The following is a 16,939-nucleotide window of genomic DNA, read 5'->3' as shown; positions in this document are numbered from 1 at the left end:
CTTTTTCATTCATTTTTGTATGTTCATTTATACTGTAGAAATATTCTTTATTACAAGCGTCCATCAGTGCACAATACATTAGAGTAAAAGTATACTAGTTTTTGCTTTATTAAATTTGATTTTCAACATTTTGTTTGATCATGTTTAGCTGTGGATTATCTCTACAATCTAAATGCCACATTTGACAGACTGAGATAAAGGTTTTGAAGTTATACAGTAACTGAGGTTGGGAATGAGAGCACTAAGGTCAGTGACGTGAAGATGAGTTTGTCCATTGTTTTTATTGTTTTCACAACACATACAATTACATGCACTGAACAAAAATGCCCCACCCCCCAAATTATTTCAATTCTTGGTTCGGGATCGGGTTAGTGAGTTAGTCCATTTTATTGTATAAGGGGAAAAAAGAAGAAACATATTATGCTCCGCAAAGTGCCACTGTTCACCCGTCCCCAGGCTCTTTCATGATCACATGTGACAAATCTGTTACAATACAATACATAGTAAATGAAGGGGTCCCAGATATGATGAAAATTATGTTGTTGATGTTTTATTCATATCACATTTTAACTATTAAATGTAACTAGAATTATATCAATTATATTCATATGCAATTTATACAGAAATGTAGAAGATAAAATGTAATCCTAGCCATGTGCACCCTATTTGTCCTCTGTTGACTAAAATGAATCATGGAATAATCTGAGCATTAATGATTCATTGGTGACAGACTAGTCCTGTGCTGTGGTGGTAGAGAGACCTGCCATTGTGCGGTGATGTTGGTTTAAACTGCTGGTTAGCAGCAGCAGGATCTGTTGTCGGTCCAGCCCACGGATCTGCATCCTGATGCCACGTCAGGAGTGCCTACGTAGGTTGATGCAGCTGGACTGACAGGCCAGTCTACCAATCAGAGGGCGCCAAGGAAAGAAGCGGTTGGTTGTGATTGGATGAGAGCGGAGGGGGGCGAGAACCTATTTGACAGGCGTTCCCAGCTACCGGAGTAGCTGTAACTGGCAGCCCAACTGAAGACATGTGTGGTGAGTCCCCTGTATATCCGACATTTATTTTATTCAGTAGGAGGTTTATATTATTACATGTTTAGCAAAACGGCACGTACAAGAGAAGTGAGTCACTGCTGGTGTCGGCAGTCAAGGCTGACGACACAGTTCATTTGAAATTAGCCATGGGTGGCTAACCTGTGTTAGCGAACATGAGCTGATGTTGCTGATGCTGTCGGTTGGCTAAATATAAACCAGTAAATGTTTACATGTTACCTACATGTTATCCAGGTGAATGGTGATTATTAGTGTCAAACAGGAAGTCGACACCTGGACGTAACGTGAAAACGATGAGCTGCTTTCTTCCTGCCAACTCCAGATAAAACATAACGTGGTTCTCGGTGATTTTATGCAAATCGCGCAACTTTCCACTAAACCTTGTCTGTGGTTTGTTGGTCCAAATGTTTGGACAGGATGTGAGTTAATATTGCTGTTGTGTTTTAGTAGGAATCTAATTGGTACTTCTTGTCCTTGAAGGCGTGTTGTGTGTGTGTAACACTGATGTGTCGCGGTCCTACTGCACTAATGTTTAACTCACACTGATAGAGACCCGGAAAAGGGATGTTTATTGGTCACGATCAGTTTGGGAAATCTACTGGAGATGTTCTGCTACTATCGGTCACTGTCTCCTGTCTCCTCTCGTGTCGCACTTGTGACTGATAAGTGATGCCTCTGTCTCCCATCAGCTGTCACTACTATCTCTTTAAGTGCACCAATCGGACCAAATAGACCTGTTTGTCACATCTACCCTGACGATAAGATACCACCATGCTCGGGTTAATACGCACTCCTGTTAAGCTGTGCATTTCCCGCTGGGTGATGGGATTTTCACCCCCTTGCTGCACCACTTTTCCCTGGCGAATTGCCCCTCACTCCATCCCTTTGCTGTTATCAATGAATGCTCTGTTGAACCAGTCGTTCCTTGGGCTCCACATTTGCATTTACTTCTCAGTGCTCAGCTGTGTAAGCTGGGCTGTATTTCATGACTTCCTTCAGCCAGTTAAAGGTTACACTCCTTTCAGTCTATGTAGGATAGTAGACTGGCTGTAGAAGCCACTCGTTTGCCTGGCCCTGGAGGACTGCTGGTTATAGCAGAAATGTGTCAGTTTAATAAACCAAATTTTCATCATAATTTGTGGGCCAATCATTGTACCACAATGTATGTTGTTAAAATGTTGGTCTTAACAAACATCTCAAATGGTTATGCATGATTCATGATTATTACTTGAAATCAACATCTTGGCTGAGATTTCTCTCATGACAGTAACTCCCACCCCACCCTTCTCCAGAATAGCAGATACCAGCTTGTGAAACACCAGGTTTATAGATACACCCCACTGCATCCAAGCAGGTCAGGCTGCTGTAACTGAGAACAATATTTGTTTTTGTTTTCTTGGTAACTCTATACCTGTGAAACGGGTTTCTCATTCATTGTCCGCCAGTAATAGAGGTATGCACTACTGAGTGATATGTGTCCCATGTTTCTCAGGAATTGAATTACATTCTTCTTCACCCTTATTTTTTCTGATATAATTAGCAATGAAAGCAACACAGATTGTTCACACATATTTAAGAATCATATATTCTGAACAAAATATTCTTATTAATACTATGATATTGATTTCAAGCCTGACATACTGTGGTATCATATTTGGTTGCATTATAACAGATTTGGTTGATATGTGTGCAGTTGAATCAGTCTGACAGACATTAACCAGAGCCATAAGCAGCACTTATAAGTTGCAATGCCACAATTGTCAGACTGAGTTATCAATCTTACATCTTAGGTCGGGATTTAGAGCACTTTTTAGAATTAGAATTAGAGAGAATCGGCAGACCAAAACTCTTTATATAGAAATCACAGCTTGAACCCTTTTCTTCCCCCCTGTCCCCAGGAATATTTGCCTATCTCAACTACCATGTGCCGAGGACTCGCCGTGAGATCCTTGAAATTCTCCTGAAAGGTCTGCGACGTCTGGAGTACAGAGGTTATGACTCAGCTGGTGAGTGATGGAAAAAGCTCATATCACCAACATGCTCTTGCCTGTTTATCAGGCCCGTTTCCTTCTTAGTCCCCACAGTGTCTGGCTGATGTTGCCACAGAGGATAGTGTTGAACAAAGCATCAGTGATAAATGTATTGCATAATTTGCTCCAATGAGCTGATCTACCACTAATGGAGCTAATTTATTATAGTGCATTTGCTTTCCAGTCAGACCTTGAGCTTTTTTGCATTTGCGTTCAATGAGTGTAGCACCACTGTATATTGAAGTTCAGTTCTGAGATCAGAAACAGGACATGACTGATGGAAGCGGTAATAGCACCGTAATAGTTTAGTAACCTGTTGATAATTAAGAGCATTGTAATCTTAAACTATTTCTCATTTGCTGGTTTTGGTAGGTGTGGGAATTGATGGAGGGAATGGCAAAGATTGGGAGTCCAACGCCAAGTCTATCCAACTGATCAAGCAACGCGGAAAAGTGAAGGCTCTGGACGAAGAGATCCACAGTAAGCTGAAATTAAGTTCCTCACTCCCCTAGAATGAGTCATTAAACTTTATTTGTCATTGTGCAGTAAAGTTGGGACACTAAATATTAACTGTCAGCTTGTGTTTGTTTGGCCTTTAGAACAGGAGGATATTGACCTGGATGTGGAGTTTGATGTTCACCTCGGCATTGCTCACACCCGCTGGGCCACCCATGGTGCGCCCAGCCCAGTCAACAGCCATCCACATAGATCAGACAAGACCAACGGTCAGTTGTGTTACAGACAGAAAACTAACTCACTCTACACAGTTGGAGGTTTTGCCTTGCTTTCCATAACAGCTACTTCTTTTATATTCTGGATGAAGATATTTTGATATCCTGGTTTATGTTCATCTCTCTGGTTTACAGAGTTCATTGTCATTCACAATGGGATCATCACCAACTACAAAGACCTGAGGAAATTCCTGGTGAGCAGATGTCTTTCATGAGCTGCTCTTAACACCTGTTACTTATAGATGGCACTTAACCCCCCCCCACCCCACCTTTCCACAGGAGAGCAAAGGCTACGAGTTTGAGTCGGAGACCGACACTGAGACCATCGCCAAGCTGGTGAAGTATATGTTTGACAACCGGGAGAGCGACGACATCAGTTTTACCACGCTGGTGGAACGGGTGACCCAACAGCTGGTAAGGACTTGCTTACGCGTCCCACCGCTCCTTGTGAGATGAAAGAGCCTGTCTGATCTGTTTGCTCTTCCACCTGCCAGGAGGGAGCCTTCGCCCTGGTCTTCAAGAGTGTCCACTACCCTGGAGAGGCAGTTGGCACAAGGTACACCACTACCAGTACCCCCCCAACACACACACACACACACCAACTTCCGAGTAATAAGAAAACACCTTGATGAAACGTCAGATAATTTAACGTGCAGCGTCGGTTGCCACCGTCACGTGATATTGTCAACAGACCAGCGTGTAGTGAGAACGTCAGTACTGAAGAGAGGAGATTAAAAACAGAAACGGACATGTGGCGTTTAACTTATGGGCTAGTGTTTTGTGTTGTTCAGTCCTTAGTTTGCCCATGTATTGTATAATCCCTAATAAGATAAAATGAAATACTTATGGGCTATAATAATAATAATATATAATATAATAACCTCGTTGACGTTGTTTATTGATAAACCGAGCGCCATCCAGCAGTTCGAGACACTTGAGGAAGTTTACAAAGTAACGGTAACCAGTAGATTATTATTGTGTATCTGCTCCGACCCAGTGGCGGCGATAATTAAGGAGTGGCGAGCCGCCACAATAGCGGAAACCCTGCCACTACTGATGCTGTGAAACTATTTGTTATTACAGTTTTAAGCATTGTTGGCTCATTAAAATGTCGCTGTGCAGGAGGGGAAGCCCTTTGCTGATTGGAGTCCGGAGTGATCACAAGCTATCCACAGATCACATTCCTGTCCTCTACCGCTCCTGTGAGTTTATTTTTCTATCCATGAATGTGTGGAATGTCTGTTTCTAATTTTTCCTCATGTGACTGCGTTAGTGTGACTGGGGCCCACTTTCTTTCTTTTTTTCTCAGCTACAAAAGACAAGAAGAGCTGCGGTGCCCTACCCAGGACTGACCAGGACACCTGCCTGTTCCCTGTGGATGAGAAAGCTGTGGAGTACTACTTTGCTTCAGATGCAAGGTAAGCAGATGGCTGTGTCTTTGTATCCAACTTTTAACAACACCAAATTCTCCTTGAAACACGCAACCCAGTTTGTCTCAACTATGTCTGTTGAGTGTAAATCAACGTTTGTCTGATGTGTTTTGTTTTTTTTTGTCTGTGTCTGTCTTGTCACTACAGTGCAGTGATCGAACACACAAACCGAGTGATCTTCCTGGAGGATGACGATGTGGCCGCCGTGATGGAGGGCCGGCTGTCCATCCACAGGATAAAGCGCAAGGTGGGAGACTACTCAGCCCGTGCCATCCAGACCTTGCAGATGGAGCTTCAGCAAATCATGAAGGGTGAGCGCAGGGTCAGCCTTTGTTGTGTTCACTTCATCCACATAAATTGCTCCAGGTCATATGAGGAAATACATCATTTGTACCCTACCTTGTAATTTTGTCCTCTACCCTATTATTATTGTCTAAGTTAAGACTTGCTGAACAGGCTTTTAACACCCAGGCCTCAGGCTACCCTTGTTATCATAGTTATAGCCCCTGTCAGATCAGTTGCACCCCAAGGCAAATAACTGTCTATAATATGAGACCCCAAACTTCATCCCCTTCACCTTCTCTCTCAGTGCATGAGTTGACATACACTATACTCAGTATGTTACTGGACTGCTTTTATTTGTTGTCTTCTTTAATTCAGTCTTCAATTAGAGTATATTTACATGCAGATCCCCTGATCTATTGAGTGAATTGACAGGGGGTTGTTTCCCAATAAAGCGCAGAATTTTAGTTCTTGTCCAGATTAATGAAAGGAGACATAACACTTTAATTATTCCCCCTGTAGTATAGGGTAGTATGTGGATTTTGTTACTTTTGAACCAAGCCTGACTAACTATTTCCCCGTTTCCAATGTCTTCACTAAGCCCAACAAATACTATACTGGCTATACAATTCATATTTTTCAAACAGACATGAAAGTGGTATCAGTCTTCTCATGTAACTCTGGTCAAGAGAGTGAATAAAAGCATATGCCATAAAGCCAGACTATAGTTGTATTCCTGATAGTCTATGAAACATAAGCAACCAGTGATCCCAAAAATATTTCATTTGCCGTCACATGGGATAAAAACAACCTCATTTTCAAGAAACTGGAATCAACTTGACAAAAATGACTGAAACTAACAATTGATGATCAGAATAATTGTTAATTATGTTTTGATCAACTGGTGGATTGACTGACTGATTCTTGCATCTTGCAGTTTGCATTATTATGATAAATACCTCCATGAATTGGAAAACTAATTCCAAAAACGATGGCGTGCTGCGAGCTTAATGTTGATGTGAGAAACCCTTAAAGCTAAAAGTCAACACTTCAACATCACTACTTCCATTTTATTTCAAATGCAACATGATGGACCAGAAGCCAATGCAATGAAAACATTTATCAGTCACAACAATTTATTGATTACAAGTCTCTAAATGTTTTTGGGACTCTTCCTCAGTACTCCAGCAGAGGGCAGTGGTAAACTGATGCTGGCTGCATCCAACATTCCTTTGTGGTCCTGTCATTACTCAGCCTCTGTCCTCTGTCTCAGTTTCTGGAGCCTTTCTGCTGAATAACCTAATTTTCATTACCCAAATCACTGTCAGGGGCAGGAGAAATAACTCTTGAATATCTCACTGTCACAGTTTGTAATGGGTGGAAAAACACTATCTTCCTGACGTCTCATCCTTGTTTTGCCTCATTAAAGGTGTGACCTAACATTGAGGATGGGTTTTTTAATATTGAGAAAACAACACCAACATCATCAAACAAGATATTTCTTGTTCCCTCACAAGACTGTGGTTCAGGAGTTTTACATGTGTCAACAAGACATCTTCCAGGCAGCCTTTTCTGTTTTTTAAACTAGTGATTTCTTCTCCTCCTTCCACAGGCAACTACAGCTCTTTCATGCAGAAGGAGATCTTTGAGCAGCCAGAGTCTGTGGTCAACACTATGAGAGGGAGGGTCAACTTCGATAACAACACAGGTTACTTGGTGTCTTATTAATTGTCTCGGTGGAGCATTGATGTAATAACACACATGCACTATTTTTCCACTTTGTCCCCATTTTTCTTTCTTCACAGTTTATAACTCTTGGACAACAAAAAAATTGAATAGTCACTAAAAGTACAAACGGTCACTTTTCCTTCATGAATCTTTTGCTTCAACACATGCACAGATGTCTGTAGTTCAGGAAAGCACACAAGAACACACAGATTTACTTCTGTTCCCTCCATGCTTCTACATGTTTTTTAAAATTAAAAAAGTTTACTTCATGAATAAATTTAAGCAGCCACATACTGTAAATGTAAAATATAAAAATCTGTTGTGTATCTCCACACTGGCATGGACTTTATGGCTCTTGTTAAATAAGGTGGGCAGCAGTGGGTTGAAATGATGGACTAGTTGTTTGGTTACCTCTCCAGTGACACTGGGTGGACTGAAGGACCACATCAAAGAGATCCAGAGGTGTCGGCGACTTATTCTCATCGCCTGTGGGACCAGCTACCATGCCGGAGTAGCAGTGAGTAGCCATTTACCTTTTTCTTTTCTTCCGTCGTGTAACTTCACATTGTTGAGTTGAGCTCCCTTAAGTCCATCCTATACATAGCAAATGTGATTTCTGTATCACTGACACAGATGTGTAAGCTTGCACATTTGCTCAACTAGTTTGTCTTTGGACATGGTGCTGAGCACTCCTCTCTTACTTTCCCAGACCCGGCAGGTCCTGGAGGAGCTGACCGAGCTACCTGTCATGGTGGAGCTGGCCAGCGACTTCCTGGACAGGAACACACCCGTCTTCCGGGACGATGTCTGCTTCTTTATCAGCCAGTCAGGTGGGGAGACCAGTGCCATCTGGACTTGATCTAGTGCACATTCCCCATTTGTCTTCTAGTTTCCATCTAGCGGAGCCACTTTGATTCATCTCTCTCCTTTGTGCACTTCTTGAGTTTTAGCTAAGTTTTACGTTTGGGTTTTCTGTACTTGAACTCTCTGCTTCAGCTTTGGGAGTGTGTGATTTTGCAGCATGCTTTGCTCAGTGTGATGTTAGTGGTGGACCTTGTGGTTTTTCTGTGGAGCTGTTTCAAATCTGAGCCCTGTATGAGGCAAAATCAATTACCCTGCAAATAAATAAATCAACTTAATTTTATTATCAGAACTATTACGTTGCACAAACCGTGATGTTTTCCATTTCTGCCAATTCTCCAGGGGAGACTGCTGACAGCCTCATGGCCCTGCGCTACTGTAAGGAGAGAGGGGCTCTGACTGTGGGCGTCACCAACACAGTGGGCAGCTCCATCTCCAGGGAGACTGACTGTGGAGTGCACATCAACGCTGGGCCTGAGATCGGAGTGGCCAGCACCAAGGTAAACTGTGGCAGCTCTCCCAGCTCTCGAGTCCAGTGGAAGTTGTTTTTACCACAAAGTGCAGCCATCCCACAACGTCTCATACAGCTGGAGTGACGGCAGCGGTGCACCTGCTCATAACTTTCTTCTCATCTGGCGTATTTACTTTATAGCATCACTGTGTCAGTAGCCAAACTACAGGGCTGTTCAGGTCCCATGAGCTTTTTTTTATTTTTCGTTGTGACAGACTTGAGCCACCAGGACAGACACTGTATTGGTCTGTACAACGGCTTGTTAACAGGAGTGTTTGTTTGCACACATTTTAATGTGCATTTTCTGACTAGGATATACATTTTCCGTTTCAACTCTAGTATTAATTTATGTATTACTGCCAGTTGCCAATTGGACCAGACGGACCATTTGGTAACAATTCAAGTGAGGGTGAGCAGCTGGTAGAAATCTGGATGTTACAGCACACCAAGCCAATGCATAGCACATTGCTCAGCTCAAACAAAAGACGTGTCCATTTTTCCCTCATCATATTTGTCCACCTGAGAAACCTGAATGTTGTTTGTTTCCGGTGGAACTGACCTGCTGACACTGAGCTTGAAGCAACAATACACCAGTTTGTTGCATCATCTCAAAAAGCGAACTCAACGCCCACTGACACCGAATGAAACCCAGATGAAAACTTCATTGTGAGTTTGGTCCCGCCTCTTAGAAGCTGATATTTTCCTCCACTCTGATACCGCAGGGAGTTGAAGAAGCCTGATATTCTCATCTCAGCTCATGTTAAGTCAGGATCCTTAGTTTTCATCCCTTCCCTTCCCTCCCCCCACCTCTAACCCTTCCTCAAAAACCAAAAGGATTTGCCAGTTTGGACTCAGAGCAGAGAATTAGTGAAGCCCAGGCTGCAGCTAGTGAGTATGGAGAGAGAGAGAGAGGAGCAGGTCCCTCCCTGGCCCAGCCCGTGGGCTTGGCTCAGCGACTCTTGCGCTGCTCCAAAGCCCCAGAGCTCGTCTCAGCGACGCCATTATTTACTGCTTGGCTAGCTGGGCCACACACCCACACCCAGCTCAACCAAATGCTGCACAACCTAGCTCATCAAATCAATAGAGCACATGCATGGCACCCAACTGCTACATGACTGCAAATTCATCCACTTGACCCATTTTTTTTGTTTCATACTGATGTGTTTTTTTTATTGAAAGGAAAAGAGAAAAAGAAAGAAAAAAAACAACAATCTCCAGTTTGTTTGGTCAAATTCAAGATTTATGGAATAATATGAGACTTGAGCCGAAATACTTTGATGCAATCAAAAGGCAAATCCTGCAGGCACATCAAATGATGGTAGATGGAAGACGCCTGCTTGAATTTGACAAGAAGAGAATCCTCTGGGACTTTAAAGGGATACAGAGCTTTTTTCTGATCCACAACTGTTTCAGTTCAAAGGAAGCTTGTTCATATTCCAGCTGTTTCGGCTGTGTGTTGGTCATCATTGTAGGGTAACAGTTGACGACACAAAACGACGATAGAAACACGCAGTTTACAATGTTGATTAAATATGTTGCCACATCTAGTTTACCGGCGCAGACTGTCAGAGTTCTGTGGGACTGTGGTTAGCGTGCTGTCGGGAGAAAAAAAAAACACACTGTAAAGGTTTTACAGCTATTTTCTTGGCCTCCGACACTGGCATTTCTGAGTCTAGAGGGTCCCGTGAAATGACTTGGCTTCACTTTAACACTGATTAAATCTCCCAAATAGGCATGGAAGGCCTCCAAACGTGCTCTGAGATGAAGGAACACGCAGAGCGGGAGTTGATAATGATGACAGGCATCCAGTGTTAGATGTGCGATGGTTTTGAACGGTGACATTTCCAGGACGATCCGAGAGGAGGCTCTCTGGTGTGATGTGGTGGATGTCTGTGTGTTCATCAAGTTTTCCAGGATGAAGCTTGACTGAGCTCAACTGCATGCATTTTAATGCTTTGGCGTGTACTAGAATCTGCCTCTCCTTCCATTTCTCATCTGGTGCAGATTATTAACTGGAGACAAAGTTCACTATCAAAACTGGGAGACAAGAAGCACAAGGCTCCACAATCTTTGCTAAAAGGAAGACTAAAGTTCGGATCGGGTTGCTGTGATTTGGTTTCAGCTCTCTAAAACTGGAAAACTACTTTACCTTTCATTAATGGGTCACTACAAGCAATGCTGCCATGTCCAAGGGGGAGTTTGTGACCATTTCTACATGTGTGCACGCATCATCGTACAGCTGTTTTCTTTATAAATCAGACAGAAAGAAAAACAATAAAATTTCAAAAGTTCACTCATAAACTGCACAGCTCTCTACATATTTTTTGTGCTGATTTAACTCATGCATTCTGCTTCTGCTTCTGCCATTTTGCTCTGCAGGCCTACACCAGCCAGTTTGTGGCCCTGATCATGTTTGCCCTCTTGATGTGCGATGACAGGATTTCCATGCAGCCCAGACGGCGTGAGATAATCCAGGGCCTGAGAGTGCTTCCAGGTAAATCAAGCCAGGAGTATTGCGCCTCAGCCAGGGATATCCTGATCACATGAGAGATTGAAATGTATGGGGATCCAAAAAACAGCCCTCTTAGAAAAGATCAAGTGCATCCAAAGCCCGGTTCATTTTTGATGTTTGATTTTTTTTTGTTCAAACGATCCTCTCGGAAGAGGAAGCTCAGTGATGAGAGTGGGATCAAGAGAAGAAAGAGCAAGACGTGGAGGGAGACTATCTATTGGCTGTGAGCCCTCACACGCTACTCTGGATCTAAAACATATGATGGCATGTCACTAATGGGGAACTAATGAAGAATGTCTGGCCACTCCCTGCACAACGTTATGACCCAGTTCGGCCCAGATTCTAGCATTTGACATCAGCTGCATGTTTACACAGTGCTTGATTCAAGATTACACACAGTTGTTTTAAGGCTCAGTCATATCTGCGTCTCTGTTCTGTCTGTGTCAGATCTGATCAAGGAGGTCCTCAGTTTGGATGATGAGATCCAGAAGCTGGCAACAGAGCTGTACCAGCAGAAGAGCGTACTGATCATGGGTAGAGGTTACCATTACGCCACCTGCCTGGAAGGAGCACTGGTGAGCAAGTACAACCTACGTGGTTTACTGAGGATTTATAATTTGAGATGCAAAACAGATGACTCCATCATAAGCTTGGATTTTCTTAACAAGTGGGTGTTTTGTAAACCTGTGTAGAAAATCAAGGAGATCACGTACATGCATTCGGAGGGCATCCTGGCCGGAGAGCTGAAACACGGTCCGCTGGCTCTGGTGGATAAACTCATGCCGGTCATTATGATCATCATGAGAGACCACACCTACATCAAATGTCAGAACGCCCTGCAACAAGTGGTCGCCCGCCAGGTGAGCTCTATAAACTCACACACTACAATCCAATCATAGTTTTAAATGTCCTGTTTTAGAAAAAAAAAAAAAAGCGATCAACCATGTAGACTGTATATTTACTCGTTCAAATGCTTAGGTTTTTTAGTGCTGTGAACCAGAACATGTAAGGTTCATTCAAGCACAACACATGAACACTGGGCAGCCACAGCATATTTTACATGTTAGGTTAATTTTCACAGGCCTGTCTGTGCCACACCTCTGATCCTTCACCTCAGTAAAAACAAGGGAGGGGTTGAGTGTGACATCATTGCTGTCAGTAATCTGCAGCAGATGTTGGTTTAAGAGGTGTGAAACTAAAGTGTGATGAGGGTGAAAGTAAGTGTTTTCATAGCTGGCTTTTTTTCTTATTTAAGGATCATCACACTAATAGACAATGTACTTGACATTTTAGTAACAATGTTTTCCCTTTTTTTTTTTTACAGGGCCGTCCTATTGTTATCTGTGACAAAGATGATTACGAGACCATCAAGAACTCCAGCCGCACCATCAAAGTGCCTCACTGTGTGGACTGCCTACAGGGCATCCTGAGCGTCATCCCGCTGCAGCTGCTGTCCTTCCACCTGGCTGTCCTCCGAGGTTACGACGTAAGTACCGTCCCTGCAGGCTCAACGGTAAATGAGTACTGCAGCACTAAAACGTTTGTTATCAGTCCCACTCCTCCACCGTTTTCACCTGCAGTAAAACCTTCAATATTACCAAAATGCCCATGTTAAGCAAAATAAGGTTGAAATAAGGGCACACAAATGAGAATAAAGATGCTGCACTTCCATTTTCAAGGAGATTTTTTGTAAAATAAATAAATAAATAAATACATTAAAAAAAGACCTGATTATCTGGCGGCATACCTGGATTTCAGTGTGAACAAGTGCACTGAAACCCATCACCGGAAACCAACAACATGCAGGGTTTACACGAGCAGGTCATCGTATTCCTAACTTACTTTAACAAGTAACCTAATTCAGAGCTGAAGCTTGTAAACTCCCTACACCAGCACGCTGCGGTGAGGGTGATACTGACAGCGAGTTTTGGCTGACACACTGAGAGGATTACAAGCACATGTAAATATCTGTCTGTGCACAAATTCATGGGTTTATTTGAAACGGTTACAAACAACCATGTTGGCAAAGACCAGCAGGTATTACTGTTATTAGTGTTATTGGTTTTACTCTCTCTTTCTCCAGTCTGAAAGGCAGCTTACTGTTTACACAGGTTTGGTCTGGCTGCTGCTTCTTTGTATATTTCACTGACTTTGCTGTATCGCAGGAGGTCAAATGGTCAAAGTAAACAACTTAAGTGAAGTGCAGCGTGTAAATATAGCCATTGTTGACGCAGCTTTTAAAGCACTTCACATCAGAGGGATGTCCTGACAGTGCAGCCCAGTTAGTTTAGTTTTTATGTCAACGAGCACTGACATAGAAACTGAGCTGTTCTGACAGAGAAGTAAACATTTATGTGCACACAGCTCCCACTCCCACTGCGCTTTTTTTTTAGCAGTGTTATCAAGCTGTCATATCACTGACTCACACATTAAAGTGTGTTTCTGTTTAAAGCCTGACAGTAGCAGAAGCCCTTGATCACCCATTGTCCATATACATGGCAGTTGTTTATCATATTGTAATTGACCTCTTCTGCTTGGCAACAGGTGGATTGTCCAAGAAACCTGGCCAAGTCTGTGACAGTAGAGTAAACTGCACCATCCATCACCCAACAACAAGAGCATGGCGGACACACATTCGAGCAGAGACGACGAGGGAGCTGTATGCAGAAACTACAAGAAGACAATGTCCCGTTTACATGTCTCAGCTCTTTTTAATGCAAATTCTTCTCAACAGTTGTGTATCTCACTGTTGCATATTATCTGTATCTCACTGTCTGTTTTCTCTGAAACTTTTGTCGTCGTTGTCATATTATTGGTAGAGAAGTTATCTTTCATCCATGGTGGCAGGGCCTGGGCTGGCACTGGCATATTGTCATCACTCTTTTTGGTTTTTCTGTGAACCTGTAGCAACTGACAGTGACAATTTGGGTTTGTTCACATTAATGCTGAAAACATGTGAGCAAGCCCTCCAAGTTTATTTCCCCTGATTGGTCCCTCTGGGAGCTGATGTTAAAGCTGCTGACTGACAGAAGTTAGGTTTCAAAGACCTTCACTGGCTTATTTTTTCTTTAGTGCAATGATTTGTAGTTTAGTTGGGATATTTTTCTTTGGCAGCTAATCATTTGAAGTGTCTATACTCCACAGTTGAAGTAAACGACAGTCTCGAGTCATTCCAAGCCACAGGTCATCGCCTCTTCGTAATTACAGTGCAGTTTGCCAGTTTCGACTCTCTCTTGGACCGTCTTCTGAGGTCGCACAACTGTCTGTAGGAACGGCATCATAAGTCTGATCACAGAAAAGTTTGTGAATACACTACTGTGTAAAAAATCTTCTTGTGTAGGTTACAAACGCTTGTCCTTTGCATAGACCTTGTGTTTCTGATTTTTACTCTCTGGTTTTGGTCTGCTCATTTAGTGAAAAAAAAACTTTAATTACTGAGCCACCTTCACCAGAGTGAGGTTTTTGTTTTGTTACCATTCACTATTTCTGCTCTCACTATTTTCTATACATGATACTCATACCGTAAAGCTCTCTGTGCACAATTTAGTGTTTGATTCTTATGTTGCTCAACTGCTCAAAAGGTACCTTGTTGCCAATTTCTGGTCTACGGTTTGCACACAATTTTAAAACTAATGTGATTCCAGTGAGATGAAGTTAATCTGAGAAGTAGTAGAAGTAACACCCAGTTGCCAGCCCACACCCTACCACCATGCTGCAATATGGGACCATTTGTAGTTATTGCTTGATTCTTTTATTTTTTTCATTTTCTCCAAAAATAGTTTTGTATTATTGTTAATCTTTTATTTTAAATATGAATGTTACAGTCATTGAAATGTCCTGTCAAACCAAAAATCTGTACAATGGCTTTGGCAATTGTAAACCAAAACATATATTTTGTATGTTCATCTTATGTTGTTTTCCTAGCCAAACATGTACTAATGTTGGTAGATTGTGTGGTGAGAAGACACTTAGAGGCCTAAAGGGGGCATATACACGGTTACATGGCAGTCCTTTAGGTGTTTATTTAGTAGAAAGTCAGATGCTGGCTGTGTGTGTGTACTGTACGCACGTCTTATCCCAAATGTCAGTTTCAAAAGCCAAGGAAAGAGTGATGTTGTACTCACACAGTCGTATAGTGAAGAAATAGGAGCTCCTTTTTCTTTTTCTATTTTGGTCATCAAATATTTTAGGTTTAAACATGTTTATCTTGCTTTTGCAATCAAGCCTTAACTTGGATTTTTGTTTTGTTCTTTTTTTGCATTTTCATTCTTCAACATTGAGCCTTTCCTGAGCCAGGTAGAAGGGTTTGAAAACTGGACAATGTTGTGACAGGATTTTTTTTTTGTAACTCACATTCATAAGCAGGATTTGATTTCTTGACTGGAGGCACTGATGACAGCAGTGCTGCACTGAATCCTTGCGACGTCTGTTGGAAGCTCTTGGGTTACTGAGGGAGTGGGACACTATTTATTAGTGAAACTGATGCAATAAAGTGTCAAGTACTTGTCATTTTATGTGTCTGAGGTCATTGAATGAGAAGGCTCCATATATTTCAAAATTGATAATGATGCTAAATATTGTGCTTGATTCAAATGATTAACATTTTATTGATATAAAAACAGGCAATACAGATTTACATGTCCTTGACTTGCATTTAAAATGATGACCCTAAGAATCACTTTTGGTTGGTTTCACAGATCCCAAACAATGTTAATTGCTTGTGTGGAGTACCCAGTCACAGTCTGTAAGGTGAGCAGTACTGGCCTGATGCATCCACATAAAGTCATAATGGTGCAGACAGTGAGGCTGAAGCTCCTGCTCAGAGCCGATGACGCCACGTGAAGCAGGTCTAACGTGGTCACGCAAACAGACGTTGAACGGTGGCAGAGCGCAGACACGACACGCAGCACCGACAGCACGGTCCTCCACCACCTCGCAGATCTCCCTCCTCCGTCTCTTGAGGACCAGGTGGGGCAGCCAAAGTTGTCATGTTGGTCCAGCTCCTCTCGCGTGGAGAGCACACCTGCCACCATCAGCCTGAGGAGCACGTTCAGCTTCAGCATAGTCGACAGGTACAAAGTCAAGCCGCTGGTGCACACGAGCGCAGTTTTCAGAAGGATTTCACTCCATTCAGTCACCACGAGTAGGACTTCACACGCAGCTCTGGGGTAATTACGCAACGCAGTGATGGCTTTTGACAAAGAAAGTCGCCATTCTCCAATCATGGGAAACATTGTGGGGAGTAAATAATTCACCTAAAAGAGGGTTAAAAGAGCGTCACGTGAAGCATTTCGAGTAAAATCCTCTGTGTTGCAGTAGCAGGACCTCAGTCCTTAACCTGAACCACAGTGGTTTTAATCAAGGTGTCTGGGCTGGGCTCTGATTGCATAATTGTTAACACGTGGTGCTTAAAGGGATAGTTCACCCAAAATTCAAATTTCACTCATTATCTACTCAACCTCATGTCAACTAAGAGCTGTGAGAAGTTTCAGAGTCCTCCGTGCCTTCTCTGAGTTACGGGGGGTCCGCGCAGCAGTATTTGTCCATATAATGGTTGTCAATGGATACCAACTTTCTTCATCCAAAAAGACACACCAAAAAACATCCAAATACCTCCATACTGCTCGTCTGTAATGTCTCTCTTGTGTTGAAGCCCCGACATGAGAAATTGTTCCGCCGGTCAGTGCAAATCACGCAAGACTTGCACTGACACAGGACGAGCAGTGAACTGAGACCCTGGGAGCTTCCGCTACAAACAAGCTTAAAATATAGACGTATTTAATTTTTTTCTGAACAATT

At 42.7% G+C, this 16,939-nt stretch overlaps 1 protein-coding gene across 1 annotated transcript; it reads left to right on the top strand.

Moving 5' to 3' along the window:
- Window positions 1-985: 985 nt before the first annotated feature.
- On the top strand, window positions 986-15,649 carry LOC310991114 (glutamine--fructose-6-phosphate aminotransferase [isomerizing] 1). The gene is made up of 19 exons (XM_083978697.1): window positions 986-1,037; window positions 2,954-3,061; window positions 3,458-3,565; window positions 3,685-3,810; window positions 3,952-4,010; window positions 4,096-4,230; window positions 4,311-4,372; window positions 4,939-5,018; window positions 5,126-5,234; window positions 5,394-5,557; window positions 7,141-7,236; window positions 7,676-7,773; window positions 7,966-8,086; window positions 8,460-8,617; window positions 11,008-11,122; window positions 11,588-11,715; window positions 11,833-12,000; window positions 12,465-12,626; window positions 13,685-15,649. The coding sequence occupies exons 1-19, from the start codon at window positions 1,031-1,033 to the stop codon at window positions 13,727-13,729; spliced, it is 2,049 nt and encodes a 682-aa protein (XP_083834823.1). The 5' UTR covers window positions 986-1,030; the 3' UTR covers window positions 13,730-15,649.
- The last annotated feature ends 1,290 nt before the right edge of the window (window positions 15,650-16,939 follow it).

This window comes from Trachurus trachurus (assembly GCF_905171665.1).
Source record: "Trachurus trachurus genome assembly, chromosome: 9".
NCBI lineage: Eukaryota > Metazoa > Chordata > Actinopteri > Carangiformes > Carangidae > Trachurus > Trachurus trachurus.
This window is presented reverse-complemented; position numbering and strand designations above follow the sequence as displayed.

Bases quoted from the DNA above. Each gene is read 5' to 3' on its own strand.
- LOC310991114 (XM_083978697.1), top strand. The intron at 5,235-5,393 runs GTAAGCAGATGG...TTGTCACTACAG, and splicing joins TACTTTGCTTCAGATGCAAG to TGCAGTGATCGAACACACAA. The intron at 8,618-11,007 runs GTAAACTGTGGC...TTTGCTCTGCAG, and splicing joins TCGGAGTGGCCAGCACCAAG to GCCTACACCAGCCAGTTTGT.